The sequence below is a fragment of the Chaetodon auriga genome, chromosome 6, assembly GCF_051107435.1.
Source record: "Chaetodon auriga isolate fChaAug3 chromosome 6, fChaAug3.hap1, whole genome shotgun sequence".
NCBI lineage: Eukaryota > Metazoa > Chordata > Actinopteri > Chaetodontiformes > Chaetodontidae > Chaetodon > Chaetodon auriga.
This window is the reverse complement of record NC_135079.1, coordinates 8,565,842-8,588,412: the sequence shown is the minus strand read 5'-3', so window position 1 is coordinate 8,588,412 and position 22,571 is coordinate 8,565,842. Positions and strand designations below refer to the sequence as shown.

Here is a 22,571-nt window from a genome sequence, read left to right as displayed (position 1 = left end):
CGTGGGACCTTGAATGTTCATCAAAGTGTCTTCAGTGGTGGGCATGTCTATTCTAGCTGTAGATGTCAAAGTCCTTTAAGATGTCATCACTGTTGAAGCTGAAAGGCTGGTGAGCACCCTGCCTATGTTTGCCATGCGTCTCCCCAGTGAAGTATGCAGAGGAGTCACCAAACTAGTCAAAATCCCTTCTTTTGGTTTCATCTGATAACGTTTTATAAGCTGCACAAAGAAAGACAAGATTCAGTCAAAGCTGGAGGTACACACAAGGGAAATATATGATAAACATGCAGGCTCAAGCATATACATTCAACCCTACCTCAGAGTCTGCGTTAGAAATTTTAAGCTTGCAGTCACTAAGGAAACAGTAATTTTGTACAAAGTAAAACAACCCCCCAAAAAAAAGAAGGAAAAAAAAAAGAAAAAAAGAAGTTACCCAACACTAAGCATGACAGTGTCGAGCTGTTGGTTTGTGTTATCAACAAGCATTAGTGAACGCAGCATCATTTCTGTTACTGCAGAAGGGTAAGAAGCTGGCGAAAGTCTGCACTGTCGGTTAAAGCAGTTACAGTTACGTACACCATCCTCAGACGACCGTCACCCCTGTTCTGTTTGTGTTACAGCATCTATAAATATTATACTGCACATATTGTGATCTTATAGAGTTGTAGGCGTATTTTAAACTTCATATATTTTTTTGTATTTATATTTTAGTTATTGTATGATTCAAACATTTCGTAAAAAGATTAGTCATCTTATTTCCAAGTGTCTGCCGAGTGCTCCATTTGCGTATGTGCGGTTCCCGTACAGGAGTGGGGACCCATTTCTAATACCGGGTGTCGAGTCCGCGTACCCAGGAGCGTTTGCGGTGTACGCTGGTCATGACTAAAAGTTGATCCTCTGCCGCGGTTAACGGTGGGGAGAATTTCATCAACCAATCAACAGACTCGATTTAAGGGGTCGACAGCCAGACAGCCACTTACAAAGCCCATAGAACGTCACGTGACCATTGTTTTTCTTTTGAGTGACGTCCTCACGTCATTCTGGAAAGCAGTGTCAGGTCGAATGACCGTATTTATTATCGTACGTTGTTGTACCTTCTTGTTAACGTTAAGGAAGGATGGCAACTTAATGAGAATGTTAAAGGATTCCCGGCTTTCGTAACACGACGGCATAAAATGACTGGTATGCTTTATTATATTTTGTGTGGCCTTTATGAATGCTGGGGAGTTAGCTAGCTGTGGAGCTAACGGCTAGTTGCTGATGTTGGAACGTGACTCTCGGTAGAAGTTAGCTATGTTGTTGTCCTCTCAGGATCATTTAGCAAAGGGGTTTTCCTTCAGAAGAAAAGTAAACAATGCCAGATTTAGGAGCAGTTAACATTATTTTTTCCACGTCACTTAAACCATTGTCTTTCTCACTGTTTCCTTGCTTTCATGTATCCATTATTTTCTCTGTTTTTCATCACCAGGCTAATGAAAAGGGACAGCATAGACTTAACATTGCTATGAATGGCTCAAACCCCTGTGACCTGAAAGAATGAGTCATAGATGGGCTCCAAATACCTGGGTGAAAGGAAGCAGAGCATTTCATTTGTGGCAATCACATGTTTGCAAGTCAGCAGCATCACTTCCCTTGTCTGGTACCTCTCACTGCAGGGTTCATGTACGACAGTCTTGTCACCACAAGGTTGGCTTTCTCAGCTGGAAGCACATCCACCACCTGAGGATCACAAGGCGGAAGGGATGGCTTATTAAAGCTAATCAGTTTCGGCAAAGGCTCGGTCTCCACACCAGCACCCTGTATTTGAACGCTTCAGCCTCACGGTGGGCTGCTGGTCTGAGCCAACACATGTCGCGGGTCAGGAACACTCTGGACACAGTTTCTAAAGCTGTGAGCGGCACACATACAGAACTTCTCTCCAAAATAGCCAGACTTAAGCCAAATGCTTTAAAGGCTGGGAAACGGGCTGAGGCTAGTGTTGAATCAACGGCAAAAGCTAATGAGAGTGCAGTCACACCTACTTCCACTCCCAGTAATGCTGCTACCCCTTCTATGTCTACTCCACCCAAACCCATATGTGACTCGCCCTCTGCCAGTCCTGTTCCTACTTCGGCTGCTACGCTTGATGCAAGTGCCACTACCTCCACCTATCCTCACAATTCTTCCCAGGCGCCTGTCACTGCCACAGTTGTGACTGTGGGTGAACTCAAGGAGAAAAGGCTAAAACGCGTTGTTCCAGCTGTCAAAGCCAGTTGTGCCAGGAAGCAAGAGGAGCTTAAACCTTCACTGAGTGATACCGGGAGCAAGAGCACAACTTCCAAACAAACCACAGCACTTTTCCATCCCAGCACCTTTTCCGTCAACCTGGATGAAACTTACAACTACCTAGCCCATCATATCAATTCATACTTTGGCAGCAGCACAAAGACTCAGGACAAGAAAGTGAACAATGTTGACTGTTCCTCTGCTCCCTCTCAGGGTCAAAAAACTAGTGACCTCATGCCAGTGTCTGCCAAAACAGACTCTCCTGCTCCAGTTACCCCACCTTCCTCTAAGAAGGGTTTAGGACACTACCTGTCCTACTCAGCTCCCACTGTACAAGCCTTCGTGGGAAATTACATTGCTCCCCTCGTGCCCAAGTTCAGGACAGCGGAGTCCAAACGTGCTGCCGTGGTGGAGAAGAAGTCTGTGGATGCACTAGTCAAACCAACTGAGGCCACAGTTAGTAAAGAGCAGAAAGCTGCTGAGGAGAAAGCCAAGAAACTTCTGCTTCAAAGGGAGAAGGTAAGTCTACAAAAAGTAAGGTTTTATTTTTAGATGTACCTTATGTTGGGATAATAAAATCACAATCAGCACATGTTTTGTTGTGTTTTTACAGCCCTGATTCAGAAAACATTGTGAAGCTAAATAAAAACAGAATGCAATCATTTGTATATTAACTTACTGACAACACTTTCCCCCCTTTCATTCCCAATCATGATACTATCACCTGTTACCAATCAACCTGTTTACCTGTGGAATGTTCCAAACAGGTGTTTTTGAAGCATTGCACATCTTTCCCAGTCTTTAGTTGCTCCTGTCCCAACTCGTTTGAAACGTGTTGCTGCATCAAATTCGGAATAAGCAGATATTTACAAAAATCAATGAAGCTGATGAGCTTAAACATTAAATATATTATCTTTGTACTGTTTTAATTGAGTATTTGTCAAAAAGGATCAGCAAATTGTCACATAGCGTCCCAACCTTTCTGGAGTCAGGGTTGTAGTTTTCTTCTGTATGTTTGGGAAACATAAGCCATTATCTTGCAAAATGACTCACTGCACCTCAGTGTTGTTCAGTGCTGATCATAACTTTGAGCCTTTTTGTTGATTTTTTTATTGATCTCTGAGGTTAGAGGCAACAGAAGGTGTGGGCTTTATAGGCCAAGCCAGGCTTTTATGTTATGTTATGTGGAGATATAAACACAGCTGACATTTTATTCAGTCCCAAGGTTGGATTGAGTCATTCTAAACAGAACAAGATGTTCTGCATGAGTTAGCAGATAGCAGGAACACCGCATGACGAATGTCCTTTGGCTGATGATGTACAGTAGATTGATGTGACATACAGATAGCTCAGTTTACTTTTAGAGGATGCATACATTGATAGCTGTTATGAAAAAAAACATTACATACAGAGGTACACAGTAGCATTTCAGAATGTTTAATGGCATTGTTCCACCTTTGAGTTATTCAAAGTTCACTTCTGGAGTCTGGCCCATGTAGGTAAAGTGAGCTTTGTTTGTCATCAGCTTACTGTCAGCCCTATTTACTGTAGGTTAGTGTTGTATAATGTGTTTCTCACTTACTGTCTCTCACCCTGATCTAGGAGGACACAAGAGAAAGAAATGAAACAATGACAATGCCAGCTAATGTTTAGTTGACAGGTTGCACATTTTTTTCCTCCTAGATCATTGCCAAGGTGAGTGTGGACAATCGAACTCGGGCTCTGGTACAGGGTCTCCACAGGGCATCAGATGTAAGGGTCTACATCAACAGGGTGGAGGACCTCAGCTACCACCTCCTGGAGTTTCCCGAGACGAGCGGTGTTGCTGTCAAGGTGAGAATTTTGAGCAGACTAGCTTTGTTTTTTCTTACGTAATGCAAAATGTAATGGAACGTGTCTGATGCATCTTAACATATCAAAAGCACCTATAGCAGTGTTCACAGCAGCATTATTTCTATGCGTACATGATGTGTTATATCGGTCATGGACTGTTAAACAGCTGTTGCGTGCAAATCATGTACATAATCACCCTCTGCTTGTGTTTGGGAATTTTCCCATGCCAAGCAAAATGTCAAGAGCCCGGCAACTACATGCAGACTGCATACTGCAGCATTTATTTATGTCTCAGTGTTATCTGTGATGGTGGAACATATTCAGTGCTAACCTATTTCAAACCAAGGCCACTTTTTATGAGCGTGAGGAAAGTTAATCATCTATAAAAAATAAAAAATAAAAAATCAAGAATAGTGCTCAGCTCAACATTTTGTTGGAGGAGGAATATTTGAAAGCTTTGCAAACAGAAATGAAGGAGACCACTGTGGTGACTGACTGACCTGAATTTGGTCTTGATGTTGTTGTTGTGCTGTGAGTGACTCCTCACAAACATCCCAGCAGTCAGTCAATTTACATCATGACAGTTTGGTTGGAAGTCATATACACATACAGAAATCTCCAGAGGGAGTTGCTAATTCAGTCTATAGTAGCTTTAAGGTGTCATGTTTTGTTTACCCATCGTCCAAGGTCTTAAAGGTGTGGTTAGCCTTAAAACACCAGACTTGATCTGCCTTCATTTCGGTGCAGGTTTGATATGCATTCATCTTTCACAGCAGACGATCTCACCTTGTTCGCTTTGCTGAGCTCATTCTGATTAAACAATGACTTGCAAACTGGCAAAACTTGTCAATTTTCAATCAATTGGTGAGAGACAGTGGGATCAATGTCTCGTTTAGGAAGCATTGATTGTTTGTGCCTTTGTGTGGGTAACTGCATGCTGAAAGAAAACAAGCAGCAGAATAGGAGCGATGCAGTATGACTGATGGTGTAAACAAATACAGGGACAGAGGCTACAGCAGGTGTCAGATGTATTCTGACTGCCACAGTGTGTTTTTTCATGTTCCTTAGGAGAAGGTTATCCCTTGCCTGCTGCGTCTGAAACAGGCCAGTGACCCCGGCCTGAGGGCAGCAGTTAGAGAAGCCCTCGCTCTGGTGGGTTACCACACACCTGTTAAAGGCCGGGGCATCCGGATCCTTTCCATAGATGGAGGAGGATTAAGGTACAAGTTCAGTTCTTCTTTTTATTTTAAGATAAGAGTCACTGATGTTGACTCTTTTCCAAGTGGAACTAAATGGCATTCACTGCAGCCAAGGCCATTTTTTGAAAAGCAATTCACTGCCTCTATTAGCAGTTTCAATCAGTCAAGTAAATGTATTCTTGGGAAACATTCAGTTAAATGGAAAGGGATTTATTTCCCATTTGTCTTTGTTATTCTATTTGAAAAGTCAATCAGCTGTCACTCTGTGGCTAATTTGCGTGCTGCGGCTGTCATCGTATTAATTTATGGCTCTGTGTGGATGTCTGTGTCTGACTTTGTGCTTTCAGGGGAATTCTTGCACTTCAGACGTTACACAAGCTGGAGGTCCTGACCGGCAAGCCCATTTACAAACTGTTTGATTATATCTGTGGTGTGAGCACAGGTGCGTTGTCCTCCTGCCCTGCCTCTGCATGCGTGTGTATGTGTCTGGTTTATGAGGGAATAGTGTTGCAGGCTGGACTGGCAGCACTGATCACACTCTGACCTAATTGTTGCTCTACTTGTTTTGACCTCAATTTTCACCAACACCACCACTCTAAGGTCAGCCCTGCTGCTTAGGCCCCAGCAAAACTCTTTCAAATCCTCCAAATTCGTGAATTATTTATAGAATTATGTTTTTTATAAAATTATGAAGCTTCATTTTGTTTCAGAAATTGCTTGGAAGAGGTCGATTCATATGTTTCCCTTAATGCAAAAGCACCACCAGGGGGTGCTGTGGACCATCCTCAGGCAGTCTTCTCCATCTGCCACTTTGTTGGTTTCACTTCACAGCAGATTAAGAAACTGCATTTTAATTGCAGAGCACATTGGTCTTTAATCACCACCAGAAGTTTCTGTTTGTTCCCACTTCCTATCAGTTCTCTCAGTCTTAATCTCCAACAGTTGGAGGTACTTTATTTTCACACTTAGTCAATTTTGTCAAAGCATAATGTAATCCGCCTGCTAGACTGAATGATGTCCGCACATATAAACCCCATCTGGGCCACATCTGGCTACTTTGATCATTCACATTATTCAGGTGTGCCCCGTCTCTGCCCTCATAGCACTGTTGTGGCTTGGAAATCCTCTCAGAGATCCTTAATCATGGAGATAAAGGAGCTGAAAAGTATCTGCCTATAGTGTGACAGCCATGTTAATCCCATGCCTTTCCGATGTCACTCTTAACAGATAATCCTTCAGGCAATTAACCTCGCATCAATGCCACACCTTGAGAGTAACAGAACAACGTTTGCTCGTTTATTACCAAGATTACCATGTTGCATTCCCAAAGGAGTGACTGAAGCTCTTGTGCTTCCTGTTTACAAAGATATGCTTGTAATGGTTCATTTACCAGCACCTCTCAGCCATTTCCCCTCTTTGACTGTTCACGTGTGGTTTTCGTTCAGGTGCTATCGTCGGGTTCTTGCTGGGTGTGTTCCAAATCCCACTGAACGAGTGTGATGATCTTTACCGGAAGTTGGGTTCAGATGTCTTCAAGCAGAACGTCATTGTTGGCACCGTGAAGATGGGCTGGAGCCATGCTTTCTATGACAGCGAGGCCTGGGAGAACATCCTCAGGTCGGTACCTTTGTCAGTGATGGCGGAGTGCTGGTTGTGCTTTGTTAATGTGCAGCCATGTTAAAATGCTGTGACAGTGGTGAAACTGTTGAAAAGCCTTTTATTTTTTTTATGTCCTTTTCTTTCTTTGATTCTCTCCTTTTTCTAAATTTTCTTGACATTATGAAAGTAAATGTCTCATCTGCTCTTTGTTTTTGTCAAAGTTACGTTAACATTGTATGATAATGCTTTTTAAATCGTGCATTTCAACAATAATGTGTCTTTGATAGCCACAGAAGCAGACAGAGTTACTTATTAGAATTTTATTCATATAAAGGATAAAAACCACATGCATTATAAGCAGTCAGATAAAGTCCACATAGATTGTTGTAAATGGCCTAAAAACCTCCAGAACAGTAGAAAGGTCCTTTTAAATATAATTAAGCCGATCACAGAATGATTTCAAGCTCCATTAACTGATGCGCAGGGGGATTTTGTGAAGCTTGCAGAAAGAAATCTGTATCAAGTCACACTGCTATCCAAAATTCACTAAACCAGAAAATAACATCATCCTATCTTCCCTTCCGCAGAGAGAAAATGGGCTCTCACCTCCTGGTAGAGACTTCAAGAAACCCCGAATGCCCCAAGGTGAGCCTTAGAAGATGGTCTGACTCATTCCTGCTCTGGCACTGACCAATGAGCCTTTGCCTCACCTTGTTCAGCAGGGTATCACAGAGGAAGCTCCTTTCTCTATCTCTGTCCTACATACCTCTGCATGACAAGTAGAAGGGAAATACTCAATAGTCATGTGGGACAGTGAGGGTAAAGATTGGGTTTCATATGTCAGCAGACTCCTCTGAGGCTCACAGAACGGAGATGATATTGAATGAATCTGTCAGAATGTCAGTCCAGATGTTATGCCCGCATTTTAGATCTTTTTGATTGTAAAATGCTGCCTCATGCTAAAAAAGAAAAGTCACGTTGTATGCCACTGCCGTTGCCTGCAGGTGGCAGCGGTGAGCACCATAGTGAACCGGGGCACTCCTCTGAAGGCCTATGTGTTCAGGAACTACAACCTGCTGCCCGGGGTGCGCTCTCCCTATCTAGGGGGCTGCCAGCACCAGCTCTGGCAGGCCATCCGTGCTACGTCAGCAGCCCCTGGATATTTCCAAGAGTTCACTTTGGGAGATGATCTCCACCAGGTCAGTCACACACACGGCTGTAACAGGGCAGTGGAAAGAGTGGCAGCGGTCATGATGATTAAATCAGTGTTGGATACAGAAGAGGGAAAGTGATCGGACTCGTGGCAGTGGACTTTAAGTCTTTAGCTGATGCTTTTATCGAGGATGATTGTTAGGAGCGCAACTGTTGCATAAGCTTAAATTCCTGTATAATACCACCATTACAGACAAAGAGAACATGTGTTACGGAACATAACAAATACTTAACGTTGTCCTGTAGACCTTTATGGGTCAGCGATCAACACACCATGAGAGGTCAATCCAAAACATTGCATGCACACATTTTAGGGTCAGTTGCACTAGTACCACGTGTGGGGGGGTGTCTTCACATGCTTATTTAACGCCATTTTTATACTAAACAAAAGCTGTATCTCTGCATTGCTTTTCATGATCATGGTAATTTGGGCCCTGTGATTTCTAAGTTGCAGACAACAAAGGCTGAATCAAGGATAATCAAGGCAGAATCAAAAAAAAAATATGAAAATTGGCACAACGTGGATCCTACCATTCTAAGCAGTTATTCATGGTACCTTAGCCGAATGAACAGAGAAAAAATTATGCTACTATTTGTTGGTGTCTCTCACAAATACACACACACACACACGCACACACAGGCACACACACACACACACACACACACACACAATCGTGTCAACGAGGTCGTCTGAGAGAGAGAGAGAGAGGCAGTACGCAAGCAAGAGCTCATCACTTCAAAAAGCTCAGAAGTGCAGATTCAAGCTGTGCGTTCATTGATTACTGATTGACTGACTGTATGCACAGAGTCAGATATTCTGTTGGGAAAAAATGAAAAAGCTACGTCCGTGTCTGATCAAGCTTTGCAAACAAGGACGAGTGTTGCCTGAATGCGAGATTAGTCAGACCCACTCAGCCGGTGTGTTCGAGCTGCGAATGGACGCTGCCCTGCAGAAGATCTGTTAGTTGGATAGTAGTGCAGTGTTGTGTTACATCAAATTGATTGATATTTATTCAATTTTTAATGTCTTTTCCTATTGAATTGTCGAGATTCATGGGGCCCTACTGTACCCAAAGGTGGGTCACTTTATTGACTCGGAAATCTTGAACCATGAGTCAACATGAGTCCAATTAATATACCTTAGTAATTTAGGGACTATTGTATCATGTTGGTAAGAACTGGTGAAAGCATTGGTATTTTTCCCTTACAATTTTATTCTATTCTATTCTATTCTATTCTATTCTATTAAATTGTGATACTCCAAACAGTTTGGCCTTGATGCATGAAAAGAATGAACAAACAAGTTCTCAGTCTCCCTCACTGTACACTGCTCAAAGACCTTCGCTTAGCCGCATAAATATTGTGATACTTTATGTTGAGTGTTCGTGTTAAGGTCTATTTTGTACTGATGCTCTCTTTCACACCCAGCTTCACATTCACACCATATATTTACACACCGAGTGGAAATTTAACTGCAGTCCTCTGCTACAGTAACACAGGGCTTATTGTGGATTTAAATGCCTTGTGCAGTCGGTGTTGACGGTGGAGATTTTAAAGGATTTCGAGAAGCCTAATGAGAAAAATCCTCTGCGCAGCAAGTGAGAGGGAGGAACTGCATTTCCATCCTGTCGGTGTTTATTTCCAGTCAGTTGCATTTTGACAGGAGAGTGAGGGGTAGAGTCGCAGTGAGACACACTTACATCCATCTCCTCTAAACAGGTATGCATTAGCCATCAGTAACATAACAACCCGCCACTCCACTCTGTGTTTTACTGATCAATGCATACGGCTTCTCTGTTTGCCTTCACCTTTTCAGTCGGGGCTTAGTCAGTAAAGAGCAACGAAGAAAAAAGAAACCATGTGAGCAGAAAAACACGTAAATGTGAATTTTTACAAAGCAGAGATAAAAAGCACCCAGGAAAACACAAATGCAAGTCATTGTGCTCCACCTCTGCTTGAGTATTCAGTTGATGTAGCCTGTGTTTGACCTGTCGCATCCAGATGTCAATATCTCTTCAATTGACATTCAGACACAGATGTGGTCGAAAAGACGAACTCACACATGTGAATGAGCATGTGTTTGGATCAAAGGCAATATCCCGTGTCGGCACGCTCCCACACTCTTAATTGGAAGCTGTGTTACTTGTGTAGGTGAATGGGGAAGTTCAGGGGGGGAGAATGAAAGAGACTAGCTGATGAAACCCCACCTGTGGTGGAAGATTTCCCCAGCTTACCGTCTAGCAGGTCTCACCCTACTCTGAGATGCATAAATTAGCCCAATGCCGCGCTTCCTTCATCACACACAACTGCTACGTCTGCCTCGTTAGAATGAAAAGACAGACAATCTCATTATGGAACTGCTTTTCCAAACTCTGTTAGCCGCCAGCAGGAAACCCCACACTGTGCGAAGATGAGACACCGTCACTAGTTTAATATATTTAACACGTTTAAAGTGAAATCAGTTACATTTGCACTTTATTTTCATTTCATTTCAGTTAACATAATGAAAAACTGAATGAAATGGCAGAGAGAGCCTGAGTCCTGGTTTAGTAACAAATGCTTTGTTTGCCCTGCTCATGTTTTTCTCAGGCTGATAAGTCTTTAGAGAATATTTTAAGGAGGTGTTTTGCCTTGACTGGCAATTCCTTGGTGATTTGAGCCTTTGCTCATTTGTTCCACGTTCTATCCCTTTTTATATTTGGTTCACCTGTGTTCACCATGACTGGAGTTATTCTTGTTTGTATTTGTTTTGCTGTGTTTTGCTGTTCCAAACCACAGAGTTTTGAACATCAGAACGTTGACATTAGGCTGTAAACATGTACATATTGTAAAAAGTTCAGTTTTCTGTTTCATGCTAATGCAAACATACCAGAAGAGGTGAAAGGAGGTTGTAGAGGACACCATGTTTGTGCTTCCTGAAAGACAATTTCTGTGTTTAAGTCAGGAGTTAAAGTACAGCTTCTTTAATTGCCAGCTGTGGCTGAAGATGGAATTCTTCCAGAAGCACCCATTGTATGTAATGTAATGTAATTTATGTTTGTGTTTGACTTATAAGAAAGCAATTATTTGGGAGAACTGATTTAAACCAGGATGAAAATACTTGAAGTATAATTTTCATGAGTTTTGAATGGACAGTGCAATCTAAGACAAAGCCAAAGGACAGCATTTATGATACGTTTCCATGTGAACCCAGCCAGCTCCAAAATGCCACCCAGCTTGATGGCTTTATTTGCCGTCTGCTTGAGCCACTGAAACCAGCCGTGAGCATAACATGCCGTCTGCGTGACGTCAGGATTCCCTGGAGGGAGAGTCATCTCGCTCTTTTCCACAAACGCCCACAGAGTTTTCCACTTAATTCAGGCCCCAAACAATCATCCTTTTGTCCGGTGAGCGCAGGAGAGTCGCCGTGCCATGTGCTGAGCGAACGCCGCAATTCTCAAGCTTCGTTTCAAGAAAGTCGTGATTGCTCGACGTGATTGTGATTGTGCGGACTGGAGTGGAAGTCTGACAGAGCCAGATTCAGGCTGGTAACACAGGGGAAATTCTAACTTGGAGCAAGACCTTTGAAGCAGAGCAGCCATGTTTTTATCAAAGCCTCGCACTTGCTACCATAGTCATGGAGAGGATGCGTTAGTGAGGAGCAACAAGGGGGAAAAGAGCCAAAAAAAGGAGAAGATGAAGGGAGGGAGGTTCCACATTAAAGCTCTCTCAGTTATCACTGCTGTAAAGAACACAGAAGGAGAAGACTTCAGACGTCTCACAATGGATGCCAGGGCATGCGTAGAATGGCGAGGAGGGCCCGATTCTCTCCGCCTAGTTGCCATGGCGTCTCCTGAGGCTATAGGGAGGAATGGGAGCGTGTTTTGTGCCCACCCCTGCCAGCGTTCGATGGGGAGGGATGGGATCGGTGTACCACCACCCCCAGTGCGAGCTCTTTGAGAGCCCCAACATGGCAGCAGGAAAGACTTCACACAGTCTGAAATGGAGTAGGTCACATCAGCGCTCCCATACTTTTTGTAGCTAATGAATGACAACAGGAACGAGTCAGAAATGACTCCCAGAGGCCATTAAATGTGTCAGCTTTGGCCAAAGAACTCAGACTGCTTGATTCTGTGTGAGGAAAGAGGCGAAAGAGACACAGGGTCTCACATAATTAAGCGCCATTCCAAAAGTGCGGTTCACCTTTTGGACCACCTGCTTCTCTTCTCTTTCATTTCCTGTTAAAGGCCACTGGAGGTGAAGTTATTGGTCATAAATTACATGCTCAGCACCGCAGTGCTTCTCAGATGAGTCAGACCGGAGGAGAGGAGAGGTTGTGGATTCAGAGAAGCGACAGGGAGTATAAACCTGAGCTTTTAGCCTCTTCCTCTTCCTCTTCCTCGCCCCAGCCCTCTCCTCCTGTGTTAAGCCCTAAGAGCTGGGCCTGGAGGCTGTTGGAGCTCAGACTTGCGAGCCCTGCTGCAGACAGCTCCCTCCTCCCGGATTCAGGACCCTTGTCCCTTGAGTATTAACGTGCACAAATGGATTCTCACATTGTCACTTTACCTCTTGTTTCCTCCACTGACTGCCCTTTTTGTTCTGTTCTACACACATGCACTGGCACTTGATTGCACTGGCACGCTTGTTTAGGGATTAGGCCAGTGCACTGATTATGTTGACTGACTGCTGGTGTGAAAGCTTTTCTGCATCTTCCTCTGTCTCCAACCCCCTTGCCTTCTCGCAGTGCTGCACCACACGTAGCAGGCTTCTCACTGCAGTGGCTCCAGATGAGATTTCTGGAAACAAATCACAGCTTCAAACCTTCCATTGCAATGTATTGAAATGCAAGCGTGTGTGTGTTCAATGACCTCTCATGTGCAGCAGGGAAATTAGCTTTAAATTACCCAGTAGGTGACTTATTATGACAGACAGTAAAATTATGCTTCCTAATATGAAGCTGTCAGATATGTACATAAAGCCTACAGGAATCTAGACTGAGTAAATATGAGCAAGGGGGTTCTGCACCCATTTATATCACTGCAGGAATTGTCACAGTTTAATCTGAATGACTACAGCCAGCAGGGATGATTCATTGTTTCAATACTGGCTGCACATGTGTGGTCATGTATTCACACAATGTGTGAGAAAAGGTAACTGTGCACAGTAGATCTCAATTTCTCTGCCTGCCTGAGGCAAAGCTGGCACTCGCACAGATGGGTCCCTCCTCTATTGACAGCCTGGGAAGATGACTTGAACCTCAATGTGACCTTCGGGGCCTATAAAGCAAAAAAAGGCAAAGAGGAGAGCTGGTCGGTGTAATCACATAATATGGCATGGAGACCTCTGGCCGGCACTTAAGAGTGTCACTCAACACACTAACACTGTTGTCATTCTCATCCTCACATCCTGACAGTGGTGGCCTTTGTGCAGACTGGATTCCATTTAGACGATTAATCTGACTCAATGAGCAGATTTATTTTTCTGATTACACAGAGAGCGACTGAGAGAGCCTGCTTTCATGTGCAATTGATTGATTTAAAAGTATTGAGAGAGGGTTTTTTTTTCTTAATAGCAGCTTTTATGTTCTTTATCGATAGAATGATCATCTCTGGAAAACAGTCTGGTTATTGTGACAGGCTTAATCAGACGTCCATGGCTTATGTAACGCTTCCCTAATTAATCATTTGAGAGAAGGGAGCCTCAGCGGCAGAGCCTCCATAATAAATCACAACAGAGCTCAGTGCCCCTCAGTCCAGACCTGTCAAAAAGGCCAAAGAAGAAACTGTAATGACTACAGCTGCTCGTTGGGACTGTGATGTGAATGCTGCACCGCATGTATGTCGAAGGCTCACCTCATTTAGATTTAAGCAAGCGCTCTGTCCTCGTCTGTGTTGTGGCCGCTCATAATGACCCCCGCACAAGACAGCATTGAAGCTTACCCACTGGTTAGAGAGCGAGATAGAGAGACGCACGGGCTGAATGAAGAGGATGAAGTTTGCTGTCCCAGCTAATGGGAGCTGACATACACTGGGGCGTGAAATGACTTTTACTGATCCTGACGATAGCACCTCTTTCCTATTCAAATCAGCTCTCCCCCTCTAAGACTGCCTAAACTGGCACAATGAAGATAAGCTCCCAGAACTTAATGACAGCGGAGGAATTTCAAACAGCAATGCAAGGGACCCGTAAATCATGCATGTCTTAATTTTGTTTATTTATCGCGGCTCGTATCATCTCAGTAGTTTCGTTTCAGAATACCCTGTAAGGTTCTTTTTAAAGCTATATTTCAGTTTAATTGGATATCTGAAGGAGTGAAACATCTTCCCATAGGTGTGGGAGCCCTAATTAGTTGAAAACATGCTGTATTCAAGCTGCAGGAAAATAAGGAGCTGATCTGCGAATCAGCCACTAGACCCTGAAGGGCAAAGGCGAGGCCAAGGAAGCTGCGATCCTCTGGAGTATCAACAAACGGCTCTAACGGAATCAAGAAACGGTGTCGAAGGAAGGCATTAAGCCTTTCAGGAAGGCAGATTTCAGACTCGCCATTTCAAAATTCAGCTTCCGTTCAGACTCTGGGGTTAAACTTCCGTCAGATGGTGATGACTGACGGGGTGTACCCTCTGAGGACATTTATCCGTCGACACGTGGCACGTTTTTTCCACAGTAATCGTAGGTCTGAGCGGCATTACAGCTCCAAATCCTCGCAAATGGAAGTGACCTTTGCTTTGCATCATGCTGCGTGTTTGACAGACAACTTAAGTTTGGCCGTTTCGTATGCAAAGCTCATTTGCAGTTCATCCAAAGTAGATCATTGTTTCTAACTTAACTCTTCAAATATGCCCTGGCCTCAGGAAACCCTTATGAGAATGTGGCAGTGGGCCAAGTATGGATATCTCACTGAAACGAGGTTTTAAAGAGCCCCAGCTCCTCTACTGAAGCTTCATCATCTACCAAACCGTTCTCAGTCTGGGTTTAGCCTGGTGCCATCTTCCTCAAGAAAACTTGTTTGTTCATGACAGTTGTGGAAGGAGGACGGATGCTAAATATTGATTCTTAAAAAAGCTCTGAATGCCACACACAAAGAATACCTACCCGCCTTCTGGTGGCATCACAAAGCGTCCCCACTGACAGAAAACCAGACTTTCCTTAAAAGCCTCAACTATGCTGACCAGCTCCGAATTGCCCAAGCAGGTGCACTGAAATGGAGACAAGTTATAGCATTCAACTCCCAGCTCACAGGAGCCTTGTGCTCTTGGCTTCCAGTGTTACATGCCTTGGCTCTGTGTGCGAGGCCGGACACTGTGCCTGTGAAACTTGCCCCCAGCTATGAGCACAAAGAACCCATGACTGGACCCAGACTGTTGCCATAATTGCCACTGAGTCCAGAAAATGGAGCCTCTCACAGTGGTACGAGTGATACAAAAACTGCTTAGTTGTGTTGTTTCCAGCTGGGCTCGTCTGGTGCTCACGACAGCGCAAGTCCCTCTAAGTCTCCATTAGGAGCGACTCCAATCCAGGCATTTCTCCCTTTTCTGCGATTTATTTCTTGGTTTGCCAGAAACCCTACTGGTGCATAATGACGTGCTTTGGACAAATGGCTGCCTCAGCAGTTCCTCCATGCTTTGTGGCAGAGTGAAACCCTCTTTTTGTGACCTCCATCTCAGCCAGTGAGAGCGGTGCTCTCTTAGGCTCTGGCTCTCACAGGGAATTCTCTTAATAACTAGCTATAAGGTTTTAAATGATTCATACAGTGTATTATCATAACAGATTACTTCTTTTAAATCAAAGAAAGTTCCTCTTTCAGTGGTACTCAGAGGAGCTGGAGACATTTGCCTTTGTAATTTTTTGATATTTCCTCATTTTTAGCCACACTAGCAACATAGATCCACGCAATGTAGATCCACCTCTTCGGTTCAGACTATTTTGTCCAGACATTCATGGTTCCCAGAGGATGAGCCCCAGTCATTTTGTTGATCCCTGACTTCCTCAGTTGTGCCACCATGAGATTTATATTTTTGTCAGTTAGAGAACTGTCTCAACAGATATTGGATGGATTTTCATGAAATTTTGGCACAGACAGCCCAAAGGATTTTCTGTCATTTCTCAATGTTACACAAAGTTTTCACATAGAGCTGCTGTATTAAAAGCCACAGCAAGTCATTCATGAAGCGTTGGCTATCATGGGAGCCATTATTGATGCAGTGCCCCCAGTCTAACTACAAGTCCCTCTGCATTTCTATTTTCCTGGTCTTTGAATTGATAGTACAATTTCTCAGTCCAGCTCCCTGGATGATTAGCAAACCTTTGCCTTGGTAGCAGCCCTCATATTTCCCATCACACTGTCTGCTCCCACAGATCTGTGCACAATTGTCGTTAGACTGCAGCGCTGCTGAAGTGAGCTGGGAAGATGGCTGTTCCCTCCCCTCTGCTCTCTGAGGCTTAATGTGTGTGAATCCATGTGACATACGCTGTCAGAAGCACATACCCGCATTATTATATGCATTGACTCAAAGCAGGCATGAGCTTTCCATCAAACATGCACACAGTCACATAGGCAAGCACTCTTCCCCCTAGTGTGTCCCTCGACACTTGGGGCCCCACGGCTCCCACCCCCCAGCCTGGCCTCTTTAATGAGGACTGGCCCCTGTGCGTTTGATCCTGCTGCCAGCCCGCAGCCCCGCGGCCCCTCAGCCTCATGCCTATTCAACAATCCCCACAGCCTCTCCAGTTACTCCCCCGTTGCCTTGGGTAGACTATGGATCCAGAGCAAAAGCACTCCTGGGTGGCTGTTCGATATCAAAGCCAGTCTGACTGAAACTGTGAGGGAGAGGAAAAGGGGGAAAAGACAACTGCTTTGTGGACTTACAAGCAGCTCTGTAACTGCACATTGATCTGTTCTTTTTGTTTCGTCAGTTGTTCTTCAAAAATTTCATCTATTGACTGTTAAAATCCATGAAAGGTTTTGAGATTTCAAATGCCAATTAATTGGTTTCGCTGACTGTGGTCTTGGCATAAGAAAGCATTCATGGCCTGTAAATGGAGTCTCTAACATGGCACTCCTTCTGTTCGCGCACAGGATGGAGGTCTGCTGATTAACAACCCCACGGCACTTGCCATCCATGAGTGCAAGTGTTTGTGGCCCAACACGCCCCTGGAGTGTGTGGTCTCACTCGGTACGGGCCGCTTTGAAACTCATGGCAGGAACAGCACCACCTACACGAGCCTCAAAACCAAACTCAGCAATGTCATCAGCAGCGCCACAGACACTGAGGGTAAGTGACGGTCACTGCAACACGTGTGAGGTGAATCATGGCATTTAGACAGAGTGTGTCTTTTTGAAGTAGCTCCACGGTGGGTAGACAAAATAACGTGAACACCTCTTGAAAAACGGCTTAATTTGTCTTCTGTTGCTCTGAAGGGAGCTTCCTAAAGTCTGGGAAGATTACCCTGAAGATGTGCTCAGCGTTTCTGTTGAAGGCTACACATTTATCATAGAAAGCCTCTGTTACAAACTGGAGTTCTGGAGTTTGAAAGGTGAGAGTTTACCAAGCAGGGGGTCTAATCAAAAGTCTTATTGGTTATGTTATGGCAGTGGTTCTCAAACTGTGGGGCGGACCCCTCTGGTGGGGCATTGAACCACTGCAGGGGCTCGCAGATGACCAGGGGAAAAATATCAAGTGAAACAAATTTGAATGAATATGAATTATGTCGAGAAAATCAATAAAGAAGAGTTTGCTGATGCTATTGAGCTGACCTTTATTTCATTAAATTCAACTCATATGCTTTCTTAGAAGTTGCTCCTCCTGTCATTGTGAATGAATGTTTTTGGCATCTGCAGGGAGGCTTGCCAGGAAAAGTTTGAGAACCACTGCATTATGGGAAGCGCAGGATCGATCCACTTCTGGACCTTGACCCAGACTAGAAAATAAAAGTCAGGATATCTCAGCCAAACGGTCCCAGAAGTCATGACATCACATGCAAAACGCAGACGAGCTGCATCGACAAAGACAAACTCTGATCAAAAGATGAAAGAGGAATAAGCCAGACAGTTTATTGAAGGATGGAAAATGATGTATTCAGCCTAATGTTGCACTGGAATTGTGTGCAATGTTGATTGACTTCCCTGTTTTGTTATTTCACCTGCACTTGAAGATAAAGTTAATACACACTGTACAAAGACTTGAATGAATTATACCTTCTGCTTCTGTGTCATTTCTGTGGGAAGGAATTAGGTTTTGATGTCACCAGCGTAGAAAATACTGCACTGCGGGTTGACTTTGTTCCGGATACGTCCCATTGTTGCTCTCTGTAGTGGCAACCTCTTCCGTCTCCTTATCACCTCTGGACATGGGCACCTCTGCTGTGCCTAAATTTGGCTCGGTCCCCTCCCTGTTGCTGCTGCCGCGGTGCAGCGTTTGACCTAGATGCTTCCCTGCACTTGTTCCTCCTGTATCTGGGATTAAGCTCTCCCCAGCTCTCCAACAGGCTTTGTTATTTAGAAACAGGAGATTAGCAAGAGTGTTTATCGCAGATTTTCTCTTTTTCAAAAGCTTCCCTCCCGTCGCAGCGCTCACAAGCCTCCTACTTTGTCTTAGGTGTATCAGTGGAGCCTCGGTTTGTTGTTGTGGACAGATAAGGCTGATCTAATGGGCTTTTAGAAGTAAACAGAGCTCCTGATGGAACTGGCTCGTGCTCACTCACAAACTCACTCAGTTATGTTTTGCGGGCCACTAATTAGGTTCTCCATCAGGTGGAGCTGCAGTTTACATCCGCATATGTAGACATTTTGATGTCTCTACCACAGGCAAGCAAAATATCATCTGATGCAGGCTTACTGCTTACGTAGTTGCTTTGTAGCGTTTGCAGTAGGCTAGTCTTGGATGTTTTCATTGCTGCGCAGTTGTTAGCATTGTGCAGCCACCAAAAGAAAATAGCGAAATGTTACGAAGCTGATTTGAAACCAGCATGCTAATTCATTATAGAGTAACTATGTCGATAATGTGCTGGAAAACTGACCCTAGATAAGTGATCCAGTCACATCTCTGCTGAGATCCCATGAGCCAGCTGTGCACTCACAACCTCTCTCTGTGACTGTGTTTGAACACTTTTGTTTGGTATTATTATTACCATATTCTGTTTTATATGGTTTATGGTGCAAAAATGCTTAAACTTTAGCCTACTTGCTTACATGTTTGGATTCTAAGAGTGTCTTATAATGCTGGCCTGTATTCAAAGTCTGTGGCAGTCATCTTGGTGAACCCATAGATGTACTATGAACCACAGCACAGGTTTGTGGCGCAGACTCATAAATGCTGTTAACTCAGTTATGGGTTCGCCACAGTCTGGTTTTAAATGTGCAATAGCTTTTCCCTGATGTACAATAATTCTGGAGCCTTTGTGTGATGATTTTGTTTCCGCTTCCTGGCAAAGCTGTTTAAAGAGAAAAGAAGCCAGTACTCTGAAGATGACTTGTCTAGTCACTGTGTTAACTGATTTTCCAACTAGAAGCTAGCTATTAAAGATGAAAGACTCAAATTTGTTATATAAAGATTTTATCCAGCTGCAGAGAATGAATGAGAGACTGTTTGATTCTTTTTTTAACAACATCCCAGAGCCCACATGGTAATCTTTTCTGCTGAGAGAGGAAATCAAAGTTTTCAGCAGTTGGCACCAAACTTGCTGTGCTGATAAGTCTGGAGCTTCACGCTGGTCGCTGATAGGAGCAGGAACAAACTGTCTGGGACTGACAGGACTAAATGTTGGAATATGGAGTGAATCATAATGGGTAAAAAAAAACAAAACATATTTAATCTCTAAAATTAACCACATATCTACTCAGCGAGTGAAGCTTGTCGTTGCGCTTATCTCACTCTTTCCCTTCAGTGTATAACTTTTCACAATGCGATAATGTAATACAGTACATTGACTGGTTGTAAAAATACAAGAAATAAAAGTCAATAAAAGTCTCCAAATAACCTTTTTGATAAATTACTCCTTGGAGAGTTTTGGCCCACAGTCTCAAAAGCAGGTAGTTTTAATAGAATCCATGTCTGGACTCCTGCGCTGCTGAATCACTGTGGGAACAGAAACAACCGCCGTCACCTTTTGGGATCCTTCAGGCATATTTACTCTGTTATTGCTACCCGCTGCCTGTTTGTATGCATTTGTATGTTGTTGATTTTAAACCTCTCAGACGGAGCATTTGAAAACAAGTATGACAGACAGGCCAGACATTTTCACTCTGTATTACCTCACACTCTCAGCCCTGAGCGCTTACGCTGTACCAAGCTGTCACTGCGCTGACAGGCGAGCTCTGGCGTTGCACACCCTTCTCTCGCTTAGCACAACATCTGAATGTTTGTACATACTGGTACTATTAGGAAGTTAATTGTATGTTTAGTCTGGATGTAAAATGGCATGTTTGGTTTTTCTGTGCGGCCTCACGCTCACCTCTCCTCCTCCCTCCAGAGGTTCACGCCATGCTTGACGCCTTCCTCCCTCCTGACACTTACTTCCGCTTCAACCCCTACATGAGCGAAGACATCGCCATGGACGAGAACCGGCAGGAGAAGCTCAACCTGCTGCAGGCTGAGGGCATCCGTTACCTGGAGAGGAACGAGGAGAAGCTGAAGAAGGTCACGCGCATCCTCACTCGAGAGAAAAGCTCCGTCCAGAGGATGGCTGAGTGGGCCAGGCTCAGGGCTGACATGTATAACGGTCTGTCCTTCCGCTCCTCTAAGCTCTAGATCCAACACAAGCCACCTGTACCTCACATGGAAACTCTTCCCTTATTCTAAATTGCCTAGAATAAGTCATGTTACCATGCTTAGTTGTTGGCGTCATAGTTGTTGACTTGACATTCAGCCCCCAAGAACATCGGCAGTGTATCCAACATGCCAAACACTACCTTCCACCTCACTCATACCTCACACCTGCGTCTGCTAAGCTAAGCTAACCTGTTGCTGGCTCCAGCTACATTTTTACCATACAGATGTAAAAGTGTTATGAATCTTCTCTTCTAACTTTGAGCAAGAAAGCAAATGAGCAGATTTCCTAAAATGGCAAATTGTTGGTTTTAAAAAAAAACTAAATACTGTAAATTTCTACTGAGTGGGCACTTTTTAAGCAGCATCTCCTGACAAACCTGTGTTTGACTGTTCACAGAAAACCACGTGGATGGGATTTGTGTTTTTGAGATGCAGTTTTTGTTAAACCAAGCCTGTAATACTGTAAAACAGTAATGTAACAAAATTCTAGGAAAAATTTGAATCCTTATTTTCTTATTTAATGACCCAAACAAGGTCAGTTTCTCAAGGTGTAAAGACTAAAATTTGCACATTTAACAGTGCAGCTACTCTTCAACTGTTTAATCATATGCTGATGATAGTGACGTTGGTACGTGGGGGCCCACCTCAAGCATTACAGTATTGTATATGTTGTATGTACATAAATGCATGTTATATTAAAGATTTTACACATAAAGACAGGTCAATATCTAGTATAAAAAGTGTAAGTTGCAAAGACTTACCCCCAATGTTTCATTCTAAAATACAGATAATGATTCATATTAACAATGAAGTATGAATCGTAGATAAATATATGTTTCCAAATGCGGCCTCGCTGTCAGAAGGATCTAACTTCAGGACGTGTGTTCTTTTGGCCTCAGAGTATTTTAAGTTCACTTGTTTCAAAGGCTTTTATCACTGTGTGCTTGATTGTTTGATTTTATGGATTCCCCACAGGCTGCACACATTTTTTTGCTCTGTCTTCAGTGTGCCCTCTTTCCCTTTGATGCCTCTTCTCAAAAGCCTCTTTCACCCTTTCTACCTTGCAAGTGCTGTGTTTCACTCACTCTGCTGCACTGTAAAGCTTGTAAAAATCATGCTGCTTTTAGCTGAAGGACTGGTTTCAAACAGATTTCTGCGTATTGATTTGTCTCGGCTGAAAATGATCTTGATGACATGTACGGCTAAAAAAAAATGCACTGCACACATTCGTTGCCATGCCTAACCTGATCACGTACTGTAACACTGATGCAGCAATGTGTCGGTCACTCCCAGACCTGAGGTATAATGGACACAGATATTACACAGATTAATATAATTCCACTGTTCTCCTGCCGGTCCTGTGTAAAGACTGTTTGAGAGTGTATGTAATTAAAACCCATCACCTCTGCTTCTTGCCTCCTAATTATATGGAGATTAGGTGATTGTGATCTCGGGAAAGCTGCTGTTGATCGGCGCAGGAAGTGAAGACGCGCGGATATTAAGTCGGTAACTTGTACTCACAACTGCTTAATTATTCCGACAGAGATCTGGACTGATATACACCTTCACCTTCTTGGTTCAATTTCCTACATGCTTGCAAATTCTAATTTATAAAATTACGATTGCCGGCACATCGAGATTTGCCGGTGGACACTTTCCTTCTAACTCACACATATGCTGGTTTTTCAAAGTGTGCAACGGTAAGGCTCGATTTTTC

General features: G+C 43.7%; 1 protein-coding gene across 2 annotated transcripts; it reads left to right on the top strand.

The window, feature by feature from the left end:
- The first annotated feature begins 1,019 nt into the window (after positions 1-1,019).
- Positions 1,020-22,262, top strand: LOC143322519 (calcium-independent phospholipase A2-gamma-like). 2 transcript variants are annotated; one of them, XM_076733761.1, is made up of 10 exons: positions 1,020-1,182; positions 1,656-2,784; positions 3,949-4,098; positions 5,167-5,318; positions 5,645-5,739; positions 6,743-6,914; positions 7,484-7,541; positions 7,901-8,095; positions 17,164-17,359; positions 20,556-22,262. In XM_076733761.1, exons 2-10 carry the CDS (start codon positions 1,849-1,851, stop codon positions 20,831-20,833), a joined length of 2,232 nt encoding a protein of 743 aa, XP_076589876.1. In that variant the 5' UTR covers positions 1,020-1,182; positions 1,656-1,848; the 3' UTR covers positions 20,834-22,262. The 2 variants fall into 2 exon arrangements, with proteins under 2 accessions (XP_076589876.1, XP_076589875.1); XM_076733760.1 differs by having other exon boundaries at positions 1,469-2,784.
- The last annotated feature ends 309 nt before the right edge of the window (positions 22,263-22,571 follow it).

Coding starts and splice junctions, on each gene's coding strand:
- LOC143322519 (XM_076733760.1), top strand. CDS start 1,537: ATGAGTCATAGATGGGCTCCAAATACCTGGGTGAAAGGAAGCAGAGCA. Junction 5,319..5,644: donor ATAGATGGAGGAGGATTAAG/GTACAAGTTCAG, acceptor TTGTGCTTTCAG/GGGAATTCTTGCACTTCAGA. Junction 5,740..6,742: donor TATCTGTGGTGTGAGCACAG/GTGCGTTGTCCT, acceptor GTTTTCGTTCAG/GTGCTATCGTCGGGTTCTTG.